Raw genomic sequence first — 19,742 nt, 5'->3', positions numbered from 1 at the left:
CTAGTAAAGGATTTGGAGCACGTGTTGTATGAGGAACAGCTGAGGGATCTGGGGCTGTTTAGGCTGGAGAAAAGAAGGCTCAGGGGAGACCTTACCACTCTCCACAGCTACCTTGAAAGGAAGATGTAGCGAGGCAGGGGTCAGTCTGAGAACAAGAGGAAATTGCCTCAAGTTGTGCCAGGGGAGGGTCAGGCTGGGTATGAGGAGGAATTTTTTTACTGAAAGGGTAGTCAGGCACTGGAACAGACTACCCAGGGAGGTGGTGGAGGCACCATCCCTGGAGGTGTTTAAGAGATAGGTGGATATTGCACTTAGGGAAATGGTCTAGTGGTTGATGGGGCTGGGACAAAGGCTGGACTTGATGATCTTAAAGGTCTCTTCAAGATGAAACCATTCCATGATTCTGTTCTAAAATGGGTATCCCACCCACTGTGTCACTTTTTCTGATTTAGGTTTGAAAAATAATCTCTGTCTAAATATTGACTTCATGCTTTCCCCACTGTGACTGTTACTTGCTTTCGGGTCTATCCAAATTCTGTGAGTACATAAAAATCAAACTAGATAAATTTAGTTTCAAATGGAAAATTTGCATTTAATAGGACCTACAAATAAAAGAAATATCCTAAAGCAGTTGTTTGGTGACAAGTGTAGTTAGTGATACTATCTTAATTTGATTTTGGCTGTCAAACTCTTACAGGTCAGAAGATAAAAACGGACATTGTGTTTGTTCTGTATGTTCAGGTAGAATTTTTTTAGAGATACAAAGAGAACACATCTGTGGACACATGTGTGTCCATTAGTTAATCTCTTATTAGCAAAAGTGAACATTATCAGGGTCACACTTGTCTTTGAGTTTTTTCCTTATGAGATCCTGTAGTGTTGTGGGAAGAGCTGAAGTGATATCAAATCAGTTTCATTACAGTATGATGAGGAATTTTATTCGTTCATCGTTTAAGTACAACTTTTTAATGTATGTGTATGATTAATTTATTTTATTCAGTTGTGCCTGTTTTGTGCAAGGCAGACAAGGTGATCCCTATGGGCAATACTCCACTGATGTGAGGCTGGATGCAACTATTTTGTGACCTTGGGGAAGAAAGTTAGGTCTAGTCTCCTTTCACATCTATCAGCCACAGATTACTTGCTCCAGCTTCTTGAGGCTGAAAGTGGTGGATTATACAGCTTCTCTGTAATGTATTCTGAGGAACCATCTCTCCCTCACCCTTTCTGAAGAACTACAAGAAGTCAGGGAAGATATACCCATCCAGGGTAGCCAAAGTGTCCTCCTGCCCAGGCAGGACACCTGGTTGGTGGTCATAGCCCCATGCCAAGAACCGCATGCCAACGTGTGTGCATGGCCCCTTAGATTCAAATCTACTCTGCCACTGAATCTGATTTTGGCACTTAGCCACATCCATCTTCCACTGTGCCCCATAGCCAGCGTTAATCTTTTCCCCAGCAAACTGTCGTCATTCAGAAAGCCTAGCTGGGACAAGCTGCCTGTGAGTGGGCATACAGTGATACAAGGGTCTGAACAGAAATTTGCCATACTAGGTAGCTGCTATGTGTCCTTGCGAGGTCTCCAGATTATGTCTTCCACTCCAGCTACTAAATGCTTTCATTATTTTCCCACCACAAAAGCTGTGTACCTTATAGTTTAATTTACTTTCATTAAGAAGTTTCTCCAAAAAAGCCCACCATCCTCTGGCCTCTCAGCCTCACTTGCCTCTGAATAGCTAGGGTGAAAATAAACATCACAGCTTTATTCCTGAAAGTGGTATTTTGACAGCGATTAAATGGGAAGTATGCATTAAGTGTGAAAGAGGAACCATAAGAGGAGACAGAAGTGTTCACAGTGTCAGGTTGATGCAAAATGTGCTTTGCCTAAAGTTCTCTGTGGCCTCCCTGGGGAATGGGTTTCTTCTCAAGAGATTTCACCTACCTTTTGCTATTCTTCATATTACTATTTTTTGTCTGCTTTTTGGGAATGAAGTTACTTGTCAGTTGTTATTGAATGCTTTTTTTAACATAAGGACTAGAATGGCTTTTAGAGTGTAGGTATTGCCAGAGGCTTGTTTCCCTGCTTTTCGAGTGTTTATGTGAACCAGTTGTGCATTGAATTTTTTACTTGAACGAAATCTTGGCCAAATATTATCCACAAAAAAGCCAAGCACAGTTCTGTACACATTGACTGTCCTGTGACAGTGCTGGGATATTTTACATTAATTTTAAGGGCCTCATTTATGTCAGCTACAGTAGGAGAAATCCACAAACCCGGCACTGCTTTCGGTTAAAAGTCCCTGTACATCTGAGGTCACATTGTATAAGTCATCAAATCAGAAGTGACATGAATGACTGACCTTGATTTACTTCCTCTGGAGTGTTTGGGGACACTTTTTAAGAATCACGGAAACTGTGTATGAATTTTTCATCTGTTGTGTGTTTTATTTAGGTTCCATATAGATTTCACAGGATGTTATGTAGACTCAGATTCATTGTTTTGTCTTTATAGGTATTACAGACTGTTTCCTCTTTAGGCTTTAACAGCACTTGTAGAAGATATAAAATATTGGTAAATGTCTCAGGGCAAATTTATTAACTAAGCTACATTTAATTTTTTCCTTTTTTTAAAAATTCATAAGGGTTGGATTTTGAGTTAAATGTATATTTTAACAAAGATATTCAAGCTAAAGGGAAAATTGTTACCTAGCATGTCCACCTTAAAAGGTATCCTTGGCTCCAAAGTTCAAGCAAATATTTCAGGTGTCTTTTTGGAAGTGAAGCATACATACTAAATTAATTCTATAAAAGAAAACTTAAGCTGTTAATGCTGAGTTTAGAAATTGATTCACTATAGTGTTTGCATGTAAATCTTTTATGTTGTTCAACTTACTACATGTTCATTAAAACTCAACCAAAATTAACTTTTAATGTTCTTCAGTTAAAATGAGATTTCTTCATGTGTATTTTCAAATTCCTAAAGCCATTGCTTATTTATATTCTGCTTCACATCAACTTCTTAAAAATGAGAATTCACCTAATTGGATTGTGTACTCACACACGTGTCCATATTTTAATAACCTAATTATTAAAAGATATACAAATTGTTCTGGATGGAAAGTGAAATAGCTAAAACTAATAATGTACATTCTTCCGTGTACAAATGTATCCTAGATGGTGCTATATGTGCTCAGGCAGCAAGAACAACTAGCCCTACTATAGGGCATACAGAAAAACTAAAGCGAAAACTTGCACATCTCAGGTAAGCATTTTGTTACTTTTTTTTTTTTCATTAAAAAGATTGAAAGTAAAATTTCAAAGATTTCTCCTGATGTGTTCTAATATTCTTTTAGGGCTCCCTTGAGAAGGAGTTCAAACAAGGGAAAGAAGCGGAAAGAAAAAGAAGCTATTGGGGTGACCTATGGCAGTAGGTATGGGTAAAAGATTAAGTGTAAAATAAATTATATGCCAGAAACATTGCAAAAACCTCATCATCCCAGCAGTTGGGAACATGAACAGTCCCACTGACTTCATGTAAATAAGTGTTAAGCTTTGAGATAACCTTCTGAGTTTACAGGCCCTAATTACTTAACTAATGAAAGACTAACATATAATCTAAAAATACTTGGAGGCTTATAATATCATGACATTGCTACTACTGTTGCATCTACTAATGAGATTTTTGGAAATAATCAGAGCTGGACTAGAAGATGCACACACAGTCAGTTAACAAAACCCAGAAATCTTGACATAATTCCACATATATTTTTTTGAAAAAGCCCCTAGAATGAGGATGGGCAGCAGCTGTTTACTGCAGCTTCACAGCACCCACATCAGGAATCCTTTCAGAAGATGAACATCATACGTTGAAACTAGACAGGAAGAATGCTGACAGCATTTGTCACATCGCCAAATTCTAGGGAAGGAATTGTGAATTCCTTGTGAGATCTGATGAGGCTACACCAGCAGCATCTGGACTCTGAATAAATAAATGAATGTTCAAAATGGGCGGAAGCAATCTTCTGCAAAAAAACTAGTGTGGATTTTTACTGAAGGTCTGTCCTCACGTGTAGATGAGTCTAACAAGACCATAGCTACAGAAGGTGATACCTGATTCCAGGTATGAAAGTTCATGTCAGAAGTACTGAGCAAAATCAGTATGTTCCAAAAATCTAGAAAGGACATGAAAACTCAGAAACCTGAGTAGTGGAAAAGAAAACTTACATGATAAAAGAGCTACGGGAAGATAGCAAACTTTGAATGCTACCCAGAAAGTCGTTGTGGTAGAAAACCAGTACATAGCCATTGGTGGAAATTTGCTGACAGTGGCAAGTATATTTTGTAACTCCGTCAGATCAGAAAAGACTTTAGACTTCTGAGTTACTCCCTCAGGCACACTCCACTGCAGTGCACTTTCTGTCTCAGCATACATTTTATCCTGCAAATATCTGCCAGGATCTTCGGTAATCTTTGGCAGCAGTCATCACCTCTCTGCTGGTGTCAGAAAACCTATTGCAATTGGTTCCACTGGTGTGTCTGCTTGCAGTGTGACCTGAGTTGGTGATACTTACTGCTGGATCTTCCTAGTTCAAGGAGAGATCTGTTAAAACAATTTCTCTGTACCTCTATGTAGCTGTAAGGCAGCTAGTGCCCTTAGCAGGGTATAAAACTTCACATAGCATTTAAATACCAAGCCCCAGACTTCCCCCACAGGGTGGGGGAATTGTGTACTTGTTTGTAAAAACTTGGTGTGTTCCTAATGGCAACATCGTACATTACAGACCTTTTTCAGATCTCATGAGTATTTTCCTTGGAGAAAGTAGATCTCAGCACAGAGAGATCAGTTGCTTATTAGACAAGTTGCTTATTAGATTGATACATACAAAGCTCTAGTGATCATGTTAATAATGATTTAGAAGCTGTCCGGAAGGTAGAAGTTGAGAGGAGATTTCCATACATGTAATTTACTGATGGCTACTAAGAGCAGTAGCTTAATGCTCCAAAACAGTGATATAAACGTTAATGTAAGTAATATGAGAATATAGCATGTACATAAATTCATTGAGGCAGACAATTTGCATAGTTATTTTTAATTTAAATACTGTACCATTTACATGATATATTTAGCAAAAAAATTAGGCATTAGAGAGTGAGACTGATAATACCACATGGGTGCTTCTTTCATTTTTTCAATTTTAATAACTTTAAAATCAAGGTATAAATACTCTATGAGTATTTAGTGGTTGTAACAAAGGCACAACTCTGTAGATAGATACAGATACACCTGATTTCATTCTGTCTGTGCTTGAAATCCAAGCCAGACCTGCAATGGGAATCAGCGCCTGCTTGGGTCAGTGCTGAGCCTAATCTATTTAATTGTGCTGAGATACCACTGGGACTCAGAAATGCACATACACAACATGTGGCGTCTTGACTGGAGCTGGTTTACACCTGCACAGTTGGAGTACAGGCATTTTCAGATGACATTTGTCTCTGCTGGACATATGTTGTCTGAGAGAGCTTGAGTTAGAAACAGAATCAAAAGAACACACTTGTTCCTCTTTTGCTGAAAGGGAGACTTCAGGTATGACTCTACCAGCTGTATGCCAAACAGTTCTTTAGTCACAGTTACAAGGGAGTGTCACTCTTTTTGCAATTAACTGCCTCTGTAGCATTTTATTTTCTCTTGTTTTATAATCTAACACAAGTTCTTGATCCTTTCTCTTAAAACAGGACCACCAGAGAGATGCTGCAGAAGTCAGCAAGCGCTAAATCTTTAGCAGAGCGATCCTCCTCTCTCCCGTACTGTGTACCATTCACATGGTATGGAGAGAGTGGCAAGGGATCCAATTCTTCTAGCAACCTACCATCGCCTACCAGCTCAACTGAACCTTCCTCTGAAAATATAAGTCCAGCCAAAAAAGGGTCAAAGGTAGACAATAAAAACTACCTATTCCCACTGTGTTGAGTGGCATAATTGGCTTCATGTTTCTGGAAAAAGAACAGGCCAATATGTGACTACTACAATAAACAGTGCATGGTGTTCATTGTACAGTAAAAGCTCATCTGAACAGAATGTCTCTGTCATTGTACCATTCCACATTCTACCTTTTTACTCTGTCGTAATGTACATTAATTCAGTAAACTAACTGATATGCTCTACCGTAACAAAAGCAAGTGATGCCAGTGGAAATTAGCATTTGGATCCACTGAACAAATGCTAGATTTGTCTATTAAATTTATAGATATTTTCTGCATTCTTCTGGACTGATTGTGGGAGTACCTACCCATGTTCAAACAAGGTGTTTGCAAGTGAATAAATGCTGTATGCCATCAGTCACCTGCCTTTTTTTTACCCCAATAATGAAATCAGTTTGTCATGCACGTTGGATGTTGTATTTAATTCTCTATATGAAGATGCTTGAACTGTAGATATGAACTTTTGCAATTTAATATATCTGTGTGATTCTTTTCTATGTGCATGAATGTTTCAGCATGATAACTCCTTAAAAAACAGTTATAGTAATATACTTAGCTTTTTTATGTTTATTTTCACTTCTGGAAAATATTTCTTTGCCTGTGTCTTCTTATAACTTGTAACAGTTGATTTTTTTATATTGGTCTGATGAAAAGAAACAGATACGCTACTTTATATATACAGGAAGGTGAATCAGAAATCTAATTTCTCTGTCTTCTACAAACACATGCATGTACCTAAGAGCATTTTCCACAGGCATTTCTTACTCTTCTGATGCCAAAAGCGGGTCATGCCTTACCTCTGCTGTGCACTAAGCTATGCAAGGTCAGAGTTGTGTTACCTTGTAAGGAGTGCAACACAAGGCTGACCAGTCCAAATCAGATTGATAGAGAACATCACATGTGAAATGTCTGAAGATTAAAGAGAAACTAATTGGTTACCTGGTTTCTTTTGAAAAAGAAAGATGAGGATTAGATGTGTGAATCCTTCTTGTGCCTTTAAACAAATGTTGTATAAAAATAATTTCCAAATGGGGAAAAAAGTACCCTTTCTACAGTTAGTATTGGGTTGAGGTTTTGGAGAGGGTTTTTTCCTGCTATCATATTCTTAGCAGACCTTGGCTGTCTTGTGGTTTTCCTACATAAGTATTTTAAAGACTTAAATTCATCCTGTCTGAAGCTTGCAAAAAATAGAGATGAAAGAAAAATTAAAGTACTTGAAAAATAAATACATATTCTTCACACAACAGGGGGTAGACCTGTTGGACTGCTGTCCTAAGAATGCTATGGGGGCTGAAAGATTACATATTATGTACATGTTGCTCAGATTTTCTCCTCCTCTTTAAAGAGTTGGGAAAAGCAGAACAGGAATTCTAACATAAGTGTGAGCAAACTGATCACAAAAACATTTTTACATATTCTGTAAAGTTTGCAAACTCTTAAGTTAACAGCTCTGTGTTGCTATTCACGTTTTTTAAAGCACATCATGATACCAATATTTAGTTGTATTTCCAGGAAAATTTAAGAGGAAAACCACCTGATATTTTTGGAGGATTTCTTGTTTTCAGGAAAGATGGGTCAAATATCTCTGGGGGGCTAAAAGAATAACTTTTTAGTATTGGGTTTGGTTTTGATATTTGGATCCATTGGATATTGGATTAGAGATTAGAGATCTCCATATCGTCATCAACTGTGTATTCAAGTTAAACAGAATATTGTGGTGTCCTTAATTTTTTATAGATTTTAATTTCTTACGGTGCTCACTCTAATGTGAAATACTTGTCAATTTTTGTCCTCTTCTGATGGTAATTTTGCTGTATTTCTGGAAAGTATGTTCACGCTTTGGCTATTCTTTGCTGTAGTGTGTGGTGTCTGTTATTGCATTGTTAAGAAAAATGCAGGGTTTGTTTTACAGTTTTTAGTCCAGTAAGTAACATTCAATAATATCCAAAGATATCTTTTGCTTTCAGTTTCAGTTTTTCCTGGCAAAGAGGGAGGATCCTTTCACTTTTCTAGGAAATTATTTGGAATTCAGAAATGGATTCACGGAGTGTTCTCCTTGCTCTTTCAGTATCAGTTTGCTCTTCTCTCTGCTTATTAATCCTCTGTCCTATTCTTTGTATTACTGCCTGTGCTATGCTCGCCTTAAATATTTAGAGGACAGTACAATGCTAGTGATTAACCTACAGAAGCAGTAATTTAGCTCCAGGATGAGAGCCAGCACCTTAAGAGGGAGTCTGAAAATTGCTTGTAGACCTGTTTGCTATTCATTGAGGCATTAAGTTGGCAAAGGTGTCTCTTGAAGTACACAGTGGTAAAAATGCTGTGTATTAACAACACTAAAAATGAGGCAACCTCTTGTGTGTTGGAACTGGTTTGGTAAATGATTGAAATCACTCCTGAACTATGCCAGCTTCTGAAATTTCTGGAAGATAGAAAGGAAGTTTCCCTTTTAAATGCATGTATGAGATTCCTTTTTCACTCTAACTCGTCTTTTTCTCCACAGAATTTCACATTCAATGACGATTTCAGTCCCAGCAGCACAAGTTCGGCCGATTTGAGCGGTTTAGGAGCAGAACCTAAAACCCCAGGTTTCTCACACTCCTTAGCACTGTCATCAGATGAGGTATGCTGATGAAATTATTTATGGTGGGAAGTAGTTGTTTTCTTTCTCCCATGACATTTTTCTTGATGATTAATCAAATAACAAAAGGATAGTTTTTAAGCCATAGAATGGGAGAAGGTAATTGATCTTGTTTTCTAAATTATAATTTTTCGTATAATAATGGCTTGAAATAAAGGACCCATGGTATTATCATAAAAAATTAGAATGAAATTTGTTTACTGATTGATGCTTAATCCTCATTTCAGTGTGTTTTTTCCTACAGTCTGCATGTGGACCCATAAATATATATATATACGCATACACTAAATTAGACATAATTAAGACAATTTTGAGATAATAAACATACAGTATGGTTTGGTAAATATAGTTGAGATGTAAGGCACCTTCACTTACTCTAATTTTTACCCTGATGCATTAAAATAATAATGGCCTGTACCTGCAGTAATTGTGTGTTACTGTACTTGAATGTATGTATATTGATTAGAATGTGTATGTGTTAATCCACTTTGCATTTTTTGTGCTTGCTTTGCACAGTGGATTTGAATCCAGTTACTTCAAACCAGAGTCTTTTCAAACAGTGATAACATGAAAAAGCATTCCTAACCCTTTAAACAGGAGACATACTTGAGCTGAATAGAATACATTGCAAATACTTTTCTTAAGATACTAGTTCTGTCACTCCATAGTTAGTGAAGTTGCACAATTCGACAGTAGCTGACAACTTTTCCTGTAGACTCAGGAAACTCCTGCCTTTGTTCTTTTACAAATTCTCTGTAAGAACTTCACATTTTTCATGTGAGATTTGATTCTGTGATTTGGGTGTTTTTTGTCTAGAGGGAAGGGATTTGAAGTATGTATGTCCTGGCTTTATTTTAATGATTGATAGGTTTGTTCTGTTACTGCCTACATGCTTTGCATGGGTTTAAAGAATGAGAGCTGTTTGTGCAACCCTATTTGCCAAAATGCAAGTCTACAAACCCAGCCATTTTTAAGAGGTTATTTACTGCAGGTAATAAAAGACAAAAATTTATAACCCATCATAGGAGAGTGCAGGTCTGTTTATATATTCTATGAATTACTGAAAACAACACAGTCATCATTTACACTTTATTTAGTATTAAGAATATCTTGATAATATACTTCATTCTCTTACTGTGTTCTGTCCCCCTTGCATTATCTATTTTCTTGTGACAATGTCCTATTCCCACTGGTTTTGAATTAAAATCGTGAAAATGCTTTTATTTTGCTTGTTCAGCTCTGTACTTTATCACTTCTAAAATACCAGGCCTGAAGAAGTCTATAAAAATTAATGTTTACTCCATCGTCTGCTGTGTGCCAAATTGCAGACTCTAAAGCAGACAATGTGTTCAGCAAAAGCTGCAGTTGGAAACCTCCACAACCAACCTGGCAAGGGATTAGTCCAGCTCTGCTCTTTATCCTTTCATGGGCTATGGCTGTAAGCTCTCCTTCACTCGGGGTGCTCTGGCAGACCTGACATGGTTATTTGAAGGGGGTGAAAAAATGGAAGGTTGAGGAAGGAACCCAGTTACTGCAGATTGTTCTCAACTAATTAAGGAGCTTTTGCTCTTGGAGCCGTCAGGAAGATTCCACTGGTTCAAAAGTCTCAAGATCAGGAACTCCAAGGGATTTCGTTGACACAGTCTCAGGTTTACCTGAGATATCAAATCGTGTGTGTGCTGAGCTTTCAATGTAACCTCTCTGCTTTTGGAAATACTGTTTTTTTAAAGAAATCTCTTTGGTTTTGAGTAGCCATATCTGTTTGCAAATCTTGGTTCTGCCCTTGCCTGAACTTTTACGTACTGTTACATGTTCTGTATTTTGTTTCTATAATGTTTTTCTTTCCCATTTCTTTGTTGCTCCCTCACTCAGAGCCTGGATATGATTGATGATGAGGTGAGATACTAGTGTGCTGTTGTGGTGAATTGTGTGACCGTGGCGTGGCAATGTGTCACCCCGTTTGCAGATTCCCATTTCTTACTTTACGGTGTTATGCGGCAAACCCCCTTGTTCAAGCAGAACACACAGATGTCACTGACCCCTCTGTCCTTGTCTTGAGTTCCCTTCCTCTTTCTGCTAAGTGTTTTCAAGGCCATAGCAAACTGCGGTTTTTGCAGTATGCTGGAAGCAGGAGGAGGGCTGGTGTCAGAGCAAATCCACCAGGCCAAGCATCAGCTGCACTGAGCTCCTGCTGGCGACAGGAGAAGGAAAATATAGTGCTTAAGCTGTTTTTTGACTCAGCCCTGAGAACTGGACAGATAGAAGCTGAGAGCGCTCTCCACATCCTCTAACCCAGTGTAAAAGCTGCTCAAACAGCAGACAGCTGCTGTAGCCTGTAGCAGCTGCTTTGCTGGCCACAGCTGGGACAGGGTGGCTTTCGTTTCGAGCCCCGCTGGTATAACTCCTGGGCGGAATAAAGTGACAGAGCAGGGACAGGGGCCTACTCCAGCAGCTGACACTTCACCTGACCCTCCTGGTGCTGCTTCTGTGCTCTCCTCCTCCTTCTCCTCCTCCACAAAACATGATGAGAGCCAGGCCAGGGCTGTGGGGCTGCTGTGTGTTCCTTACTGCTTTGTGTCATCTCATAGTCTTCCATAGATAGTATCAGTCTCACTGGCTGTTCAATGTCATCACTTCAGACTTCAGAGTGGTCTTCTGAGGGATTTCTTCCCCTGAATGTCTTGTTTTGTAGCTTAGACACATCATAAATGTCTGCAGATGAGTCTGGGAAGTGAAATACAGAACTAATTGCAACCTTCAGAAAGATCCTAATTTGAAGGATAAAAATATTGCAAAGGAATGGGAGCATATCTGTTTTGACTTGTGCTACCTGGCCATTTCAGTCCCTGTTGAGATTAAAAAGAATGCCAGATTCTTTCTCTTCTATTTATGGATAGAAGAATTTTGAGTACCTTGTACCAATTCTTAGCTGGTTAGATGTAATATAATGGTGTGAAACTGTTACTATTATTGTAGTGTGAAGATAGTACAGATGCCTCTGCTCTGATGCTGACAGTTTGTACAGAAAAATATTGCTACTCATCCGTGTTACCCTTTTAATGATAACACAGCATGTTTTTGTCACAGATCCTTGACGATGGACAATCTCCTAAGCACAGTCAGTGTCAGAGTCGGGCTGTTCAGGAGTGGAGCGTGCAGCAGGTTTCCCACTGGTTAATGAGCCTGAACCTTGAACAGTATGTTTCAGAATTCAGTGCCCAAAACATTAATGGGGAGCATCTTCTTCAGCTGGATGGGAGTAGACTCAAGGTAAGACTGACTGGACTTCAAAACCAACTTTAATATTTGTCGTCACTTTAGGCAATCTTAAAGGAAGTAAGAATCCTGCCAGAAAGCAGTGAATCCTGTATGTGGAGTGGTGATAGACTGGAATGACAAACAAAAAGTCACAGCAACAGTTCAAGAAATTCCCATGTGCATTTGGATTCAGAAGCTTCGGAAACAGGGGACATTTGCTTTGTGAAGACTCTGGGATGTATATAATGTACCCAAAGCTGCATGCGTAAATCACATTGCAGCATGTGTAAGCTGTGTTTGCACTGATTTCTCACACAACTCTGTTTTGCAAAAGGGTGATTCAGAGAAGGTGGTAAATAGACACACTTCTAAAGTAGCAACTGAAAAGTGGATTAGTGGGATACTGGACACATAAGCTGATGCCAATTACACTGTGTTAGAACTAAGTACAGTTGTGATGTATAAAGCAGACATTGTTTCTTTTAGTGAAATATGAGCCTGCTTTTGTCAAAAATAATTACAAGAATGAGTTGTGGGAAGCTCATCTGAAAGTCCAAGTTGGGTGTTTCTATTTTTTTGCTGGTATTTCACTAACTTGAAGGGTTTAAAAGTGAGTAAATGAACTATTGACTAAAGTATAGCAGTGAGAATTGGGAAGTCTTGTTCTATGTAGACTTAGATGACTTCAGACAAATACTTCTGTTCTTATTTGCTTCATTTGATCAATGAAATCAACGTTGGTGATGGCAATGAAATTTAATTATTCAATATTCTACAAGTAGAAGGCATAAAAAATAGTACAGAAGTGTATTACACACCAGTAATGTATCTGTCTCATATTTGCTTAGTCATTATAGTCTTTTGTTTAAAAACTTGTCCAGGTGAGTTTTGAATGTCTCCAGAGAAAGAGATTCCACAGCCCATCTGGGCAGCCTGTTCCAGTGCTCCGTCACCCTCACAGTGAAGAAGTTTTTCATTCTGTGTGACCTACTCTAGGTGGTCCAGCTCTGGCAGGGGGTTGGACTGGATGATCTTTCGAGGTCCCTTCCAACCCTTAAGCAACTGTGATTCTGTGATTCTAAGAAGAGTTACCACTAGAATATGAAAAAAAAAGGTGATAAATTGAACTGTATTAATTTTTTTTTCTTTTTTTACATTATTTTCCCCACCTCAGGCTCTTGGTATGACATCTTCCCAGGATAGAGCGGTCGTTAAGAAAAAGCTAAAGGAGATGAAAGCATCCTTGGAGAAAGCTCGCAAAGCTCAAGAGAAAATGGAAAAGCAAAGGGAGAAGCTTCGTAAGAAGGAACAAGAGCAACTGCAGAGGAAAGCAAAGAAAACAGACAAGTCTTTGTCAGATGCAACAGAGGGCACTAATGAGCAGTGATGAGCAGAAGCGCTGCGGTGTTAGGAAGGAGGATGCACTTCAAGGGAAGAGAAACTCGTACCCGCTATGTTGCCCCTTCAGCTTTCTTGTATTCATTACACTAGAGTGTGTACAGAGAAATGGGGCTGTACATAGAATGACTAGGGAAATTTATATTGTCTAGGTTTACTGTCACGCATACCCAGTTCAGCTCGTTGCTGTTGCCATGTGAAACAACCCCAGCCCCTTGGTTCGTTTTGTTGTTGTTGACAGCTAACAGATTTCATATTTGTGTGGTGGTGTTTCCTTCCAAACTTTTCTTCTCTATTGAGTTCTGTGTGTTTGGTAACTTCAGTAACCAGCATGATGCCGAGGAGCATGGCGCACTGCTTGACCTCTTCTGAATAGGATGGCCAGTCAAAATGACTGGTGAACGTTTCTCCAGCTGGGTAAAAGAAGTTGTGCTCTGTCTGATAAGAGTTGACTTAACTTTCAAACTGGGAGTTCAGCCTCTTTACAGTGTTTGGATACTCAGTTCTGTCTACTGGAGTTAAGTTTTATCTTGTGTCAGTACCTCGAAGCAACACTGCTCTGGAAACACAACTGTTCAGTGACTTCTTATTATACACTGGAGATAAAGACAGGAGATTCGATATTCCCCCTGGGTAGAAGACAGGAAGTGAAACTCTTTCTGTTACCTGTACAATAGTTAATCCATGAAGGAGGCAAAGCCTTAAACGCTTATGTGGGTTTACACAGAAATCTGAGGATAACATTTATCCTTTAGATGTCTGAGCAAGGATGAATTTCTAACTAGAGCACAGCATATAGATCTGTATAAATTTTGTTGTGCTCCCAGTGTGTAGGCAACTTTCTTACAGCATATCTGCTTTCTTTTTCATGTGTTTTGAATAGGAAAATGGACTTATTTTGTTTTGAGGTTTTCTTTTTTTCCAAGAAAAACACCACATATTCAGATTCATTCTCCAGTAAGCATTGCAAGAATAAGCTTTGTGCTGTGCTGTTATGAAGCTATTGTTGGAAACTGTTGTCAAACCTGAGTCTGCTGAAGATTTTCAATTTTTACAGAAGTGCACTTTAAGAAGAGGAAGACTAGGGATCTGGTTAAAATTGAACTCACTATGTTGCTGTTAAGATCAGTGCTACCATGGAGGTGATGGTTACAAAACCCAAAGCTGCCATATATTAACTGGTTTGATCAAAGTGTTTAAAGAATAGCCCCATCAACACCTGAATTTCTGGGCCTAGGCTGTCAAGCACATTGATGGCCTAGCAGTGGTCATGTTAGGTCCTTCAGAGATCGCCGTTTTCCGGAAGGAAAATGGTGTAGGAGGCCCTCAGTGAAGCCTGCTGGGTAGCTTTGACTGTGGCAGCAGCAGTGTGTAGCTCATACTGCATGGTGTTGCTGCTTCTAAAGAGCAGTATTAAAACACCCAGCATTTCTTCAAAAGGATGGACAGAGAGTAGGCAAATTTCCACAAGGAGAAGCCAGAGGTGTTATCTTAATACATTACAGGCAAAGCTAACTACATGGCAGCATTCGTAGCTGAGAAACGTCACCTCCCTTTCATGCATGCTGGGAGGTACAGGCTTCATCCAATCCTGCCAACCCAGAAATCCTTGGAGAGTTTGACACAAAGTTAGACTCTTAAACTTTAAAACTTGCCAGCCTAAAAAATAAAGCAAAAGCTGAATTATTTTGAAGAAAATAACTTGATTTAGTTTGACTTTACAGATTTGTGTCTGTAAGTTCTATGGAGCTTGGATTTGAAACAATTGGGGTACAATGTTCATAGTTCAATTTATTTTGATCCTAATAATTTCTTTGACAATTAAAATGGACTGCAAACCAGGAGAGCCTGCTTCATTTGAAATCAATGTGCTTAGCATTAGCTTTCTTTTTGCTTCCAAATCCAGTTCCTACAAATTACTGATGTATATTCAGATGAAAAAATGAAATTGCTGTAAAAGATACTTCCTGATATTTCTAAAGGCTTGTGATGTTTTTCTTGAGAAAGACCGCCATCAAAAAATAGACCTGATAACAATTCCACATTGCAATGCATCTTTCTGCACTCTGTAGGAGAAAAATTATATAAATGTTTAACAGCTTTGTAAAACTAGTACTCCATTATTTTAGGAGGTTGTCAATTTATATTTGAGGAAGAGAAGTTATCTGGAAGAAACTGGAAATTTAATATTTTTAAGTACAGTGTTGATAAATCCATTTGATGATTATTTTTTTTTAATTGTGTTTACATTGTAGTAATCTTTCATTGGTTATATACAGTAAGGTAGTGTCCCTGTAGTCCTGAGAAGACCGCTTGGCTTTATACATTGAAGTTTTCATTCTTGCTGCTTAGAACAGTGCCTAGTTAATTTCTTTGTAAATCAAATTCTTACTCTGGAAAATAAGTAATTTGACTTAAGTCTTTTCAGTACTTGGGGGCAGGGAGGGGAGTGCATTACTTTTTTGTTATTCTCATACTGAAAAAAAATACCAACAAAAAATTGAAAAAGCCTAGTAGCTTACATTTAAAATAAAACCATAAAATGCATTTGATTAACACATGAAAACTAAGCAAGCTGAGCAATGTCAAGGGGCTTGCTTGTCTTTCTGTGGTTCCTTTCATTAAGTACAATAACTCATTGTTGGGACCTGCAGGAATGTCACTGGATAACAGGTGTAAAGAACAGTCTGAAACTTTGTTACTGTTCTAGGAGAACTTTAAAGTTGTGTTGCATTTTTTCTCCTTGTATTGTACGATGATATATATGAAACAAAATATATGGATGTCTCATCATTCTTAAATTTCCTGTAAACTAAGTCAGGCTAAAGTGGGGTTTTGATATGATAAGAGGAAACGTGTATTCCATGCTAAAAGGACTTTCTCTTTTGCCTCACCTGCAGATGTAACTGTCACCTACTTTTGCGTATTTATTTGTGGAGCTAAAGCAATTTTCAGTGTGCTGACATCTTTACACCTAGGTGACCAGAGCAGGCTGGGAAAGGTGGCCTCTCTCTGGTTACGATGGTAGGCCAGCTCTGTAAGCTCTGGTTCTGCTCCTTGCTGCAGAATTGTCAGGCTGTGATTATATCCAGCCTGTGAAAGTAGAAAGGAGAGAGAGCAAAAAAAAAAAGTAACTCTGAACAATAGAAAACAGGATACAACACTGTGTGGTACTTTAGTCCTAAAACAACTGGTGTTTATACTAAGATTGTGGAGGGAGTGGTCGTTTCTTGCTCTGTTCAAACCAACCAAATGTAGTGACGCTACTTGCTTTCAGCTCCTGTTTTCCTGTGTGGTGGGTGCTGTGCCTGTGAGAATTCTGTGTTAGAGTTCCCAGTTTAGTTCCAGCCTGCCCAGGTAGGTGAGGAGCAGGGCATTAGGAGGGACATCCTAATGCTTTTGCATCTTTTCAATTTACGTTTTTTGTGCATCCAAATGCTTTTGCATTTTTTCAATTTTTAAATGTTTTTGTGAAGGTGTCTCGTGCACCATGACTCTAACCTGCTGCAGGGATACCACAAGAGTCAAGCTTTTACTAGAGTTACTGAGCAGCTTTCCTCTGAAGCTTGCCAGTCCTCACTTCTCATTGACATTCAGAGGTGCTTGACACTGAGTATTGGGTTTCCTCATACTTCATGGCTTCCATCAAAGCCTCCTGTCCTCCTGAGCTGCATCAGCTTCACCTCCTGCTCACATTCAGGCAAGTCTGAGGTGGGCAGCATTGCGTGGTTTTTGATAATTGTGTTCCACTTTTAAGTCAAAGAAAGAAATGCCAGTCTCCTTAATAGTGCAAAATACACTTCTACAGCAGGGAGGAAGAGGATCATCCTTTAGATGGGGATGGCCAAGAAGTATCATTACAGGCACCAGTGCAACACTGGAAAGAGATTCAGCTGTAGTTCTTTACAGCATCTGCACTGTAGTCTGTAATGTTTCTCAGTGCTGCAAGTTAGGGAAATTTCGCAACAATTAAGGAAAATACCACCAAGACAAAAGTAAAACCTGGTCTTGCCCTTTTCAGGTGTGGCCTTGCCCACTGCAGTATCATCACACTGTCAGAGGGGCTTTTAATAGCACTTTTAATAGCACTCCCCTCATTCTGTGCTCCCCCTCGCTTGAAAATCTCAGGAAATCTATGTTGTGGTCCAAAACACTGAAAGCCCAGACATTTGACAGAAGCAGCAGATGTTTAATTAAGCTGCAAGTCTTTAACAGTCAAAATGGGTAGTGTGCAGAGCAGTTAGATGGTTTGTTTCATTAAATCGATGATTGAAAATAATGAAAACACTTGGTCATTCTGGAAATGTTTAATTGATTTGTGGCTTGATTCACTCTTTAAATAACTGCATGTGGTTTTATGCGTGTCCATGCACAGCTGTGAATCCTGGTGTCCTTGGTGCTGGCAGAGGTGGGCCCTGAGGTGGCCGTGTGTGGCAGGGCTGGAGGCACACAAGAGGGCCCTGGGCTGGCCCTGGGCTCAGGGGAGTGCAGCACAGCCTCATGGGCTCACCGGCCTTGTCAGTGCTGGTACTTTTGCTCACTCTTTTCTTGTGGAGTTTTATGTATGTTGCAGATGAGAAGATTTTAAAGTTCTGTTAACATTGTAAACACAATGGTCCTCTGCAGATCCTTCTGCGTGTTGCCCTTGGGTTGTTTTTTATGGAGGTGGGAGGTAGGCAGGATCAATTTATTGAAGTGTCATTATTTTAGGAAGGAAATCTTTTTTATATTGTTAAACCTAGTGGAGTACTTTCAGCAGCTCGTTCTGGAGCAGGATTATGAGTGACATCAGAGGTGATACCCCAGTGGTATGTGAGTCATCCGCAGTCCCTTTCGTTAACCTCCTGTCTGGATTTTACTGTAGTTTTTCCACCTGTAAAACTGATTTTTCAAAGCTGTGATATCTTAATCACGACATTGAACACTCCAATCTCTCATTATAAAATGAGCCTTCTGTTACTGTCAGCACCAACTGGTACTTTTCCTGTTGGCATAAAGTAATGATTTAAAAACTGCACATCTTGCTGGAAGATCTGGTGGTAGTGCCTTGAGCTGCCTGTTTCTTTGGGAAGTCTGGACTGTGGAACGAGGTGTGGGATTTGTGAAACCCGGTCTGCTGAGTCACGTGGGTTTTTTCTTCAAGTGTAGGGAGAGGGAGGTCTCCCAGCTCATGAGATTAGGCCCAGCCCACATAACCCATGAGCCACATTTCCTGCCACATTTTCAGTGGGAGCTTTGTCACTGACACCAATGGAAGTAGGTTTGGGACCTGGTGCAGAAGCATCTGAAGGAAAAGAGGATCCCAGGGCACCAGACATAAGGAGTCACCAGCCAATTTGGAAGTGGCAAATGCACAGTGAACCTCTTCTGATTTATACTTTCCTGTACACACTTAGTGTCTGAACAATTGCTTTCATATTTTCCAGTCATATTGCAATGGTAACTCACTGGTTGCTGACAAGTGTTAGATATATTGCTGAAAAACCAGGCAGCTAAAAGACTAAAATGCACTGTGTTCACTGTAAAAATTGGCTTCTTACATAGTTCCTTTTTATATGGTTGAAGAGGTGGTTGCGCTTCAGATTTTTTCCTTTTTCTTTTCTCTTTTTAAAGAGGTCAAATGTGTATGAAGAGCATGTTATCCTGAACTTTTTGTTTGTACATCTCGGTGTCTGATCATGTGCATGAAAGACACAGTAGTGCCACGTCTGCGCTTGTTCTCTTGTGCTTGGTTGATATGAACTTCTCTAGATTGTTGAGTTTTCCCCAAAATAACTTTGGTTAATATTTAGTTATTGGAAGACATCAGAACCAAAACATCATGGTGGCCCTTTGTTTTCTTACAGTTTCAATGCAAACAACAAAGCCTTGTGGTTTAATTTGTTAGTGTAAATAAATTTCTTGCCAATGAGTATTATTGTTGTTAGACAACGAATGCAATAAAATGAGAAATCCTGAATCTTTATTAGAATTTGTATTGAGTCCTCACTTTCCTGCCCATTTGTTGGGTCATTCCAGAAGAAATAATAACTAGTGATCACAACTGGAGAGCTGTTCCTGCATGAGTCAGACTGCAGGAGGAGGGGGGATGTGAACCTTGCCCAGCTTGCTCTTGCCTTCCTTAATTATTTTAATCCCAGCCCTTGGCCTAATTGGCATGATTTATAGGCCCCTGAGTGGATCTCGCTTCCAACTGGTAATTATGTAAAAAGAAGTAAAATAAAAAGTAAGGAAAGTGAATGGCCTTTTATTTTTTTCATGGCCAAATGTAGCACGCAGTCTTTTGCTGCAGGTTGAAAACAGGCTGCCCTCATGCTGATGCTGAGCAACGTTTGCTTAAAGACCTGGATTAGTTTGGGTATATAAGTCATTTTACCAGTTTGCACTCAAGTGAAGGTTAGTTATAATGGGCTTTTTGTACATTCAAACAACAGCAGTTCTTCTGCTGAACATTTTTAATGTGTTT

The 19,742-nt window shown here is 39.2% G+C and overlaps 1 protein-coding gene across 2 annotated transcripts in view; it reads left to right on the top strand.

Annotated features, from left to right (window-relative positions):
* PPP1R9A (protein phosphatase 1 regulatory subunit 9A) overlaps positions 1-19,228 on the top strand; it is a 141,407-nt gene extending 122,179 nt beyond the window's left edge. The window contains exons 14-19 of one of the 2 annotated variants that reach the window (XM_061996567.1): positions 3,175-3,262; positions 3,354-3,431; positions 5,734-5,932; positions 8,483-8,602; positions 11,708-11,890; positions 13,053-19,228. In XM_061996567.1, coding sequence (XP_061852551.1) covers positions 3,175-3,262; positions 3,354-3,431; positions 5,734-5,932; positions 8,483-8,602; positions 11,708-11,890; positions 13,053-13,265 — 881 coding nt within the window. In that variant the 3' untranslated portion in view covers positions 13,266-19,228. The remainder of the gene's footprint in view (positions 1-3,174; positions 3,263-3,353; positions 3,432-5,733; positions 5,933-8,482; positions 8,603-11,707; positions 11,891-13,052) is intronic. The other variant, XM_061996568.1, reaches the window with a different exon arrangement.
* Positions 19,229-19,742: the final 514 nt, after the last annotated feature.

The sequence above is a fragment of the Colius striatus genome, chromosome 5, assembly GCF_028858725.1.
Source record: "Colius striatus isolate bColStr4 chromosome 5, bColStr4.1.hap1, whole genome shotgun sequence".
NCBI lineage: Eukaryota > Metazoa > Chordata > Aves > Coliiformes > Coliidae > Colius > Colius striatus.
Note: the sequence above shows the minus strand (reverse complement) of the source record. Positions and strands in the feature narration are given on the sequence as shown.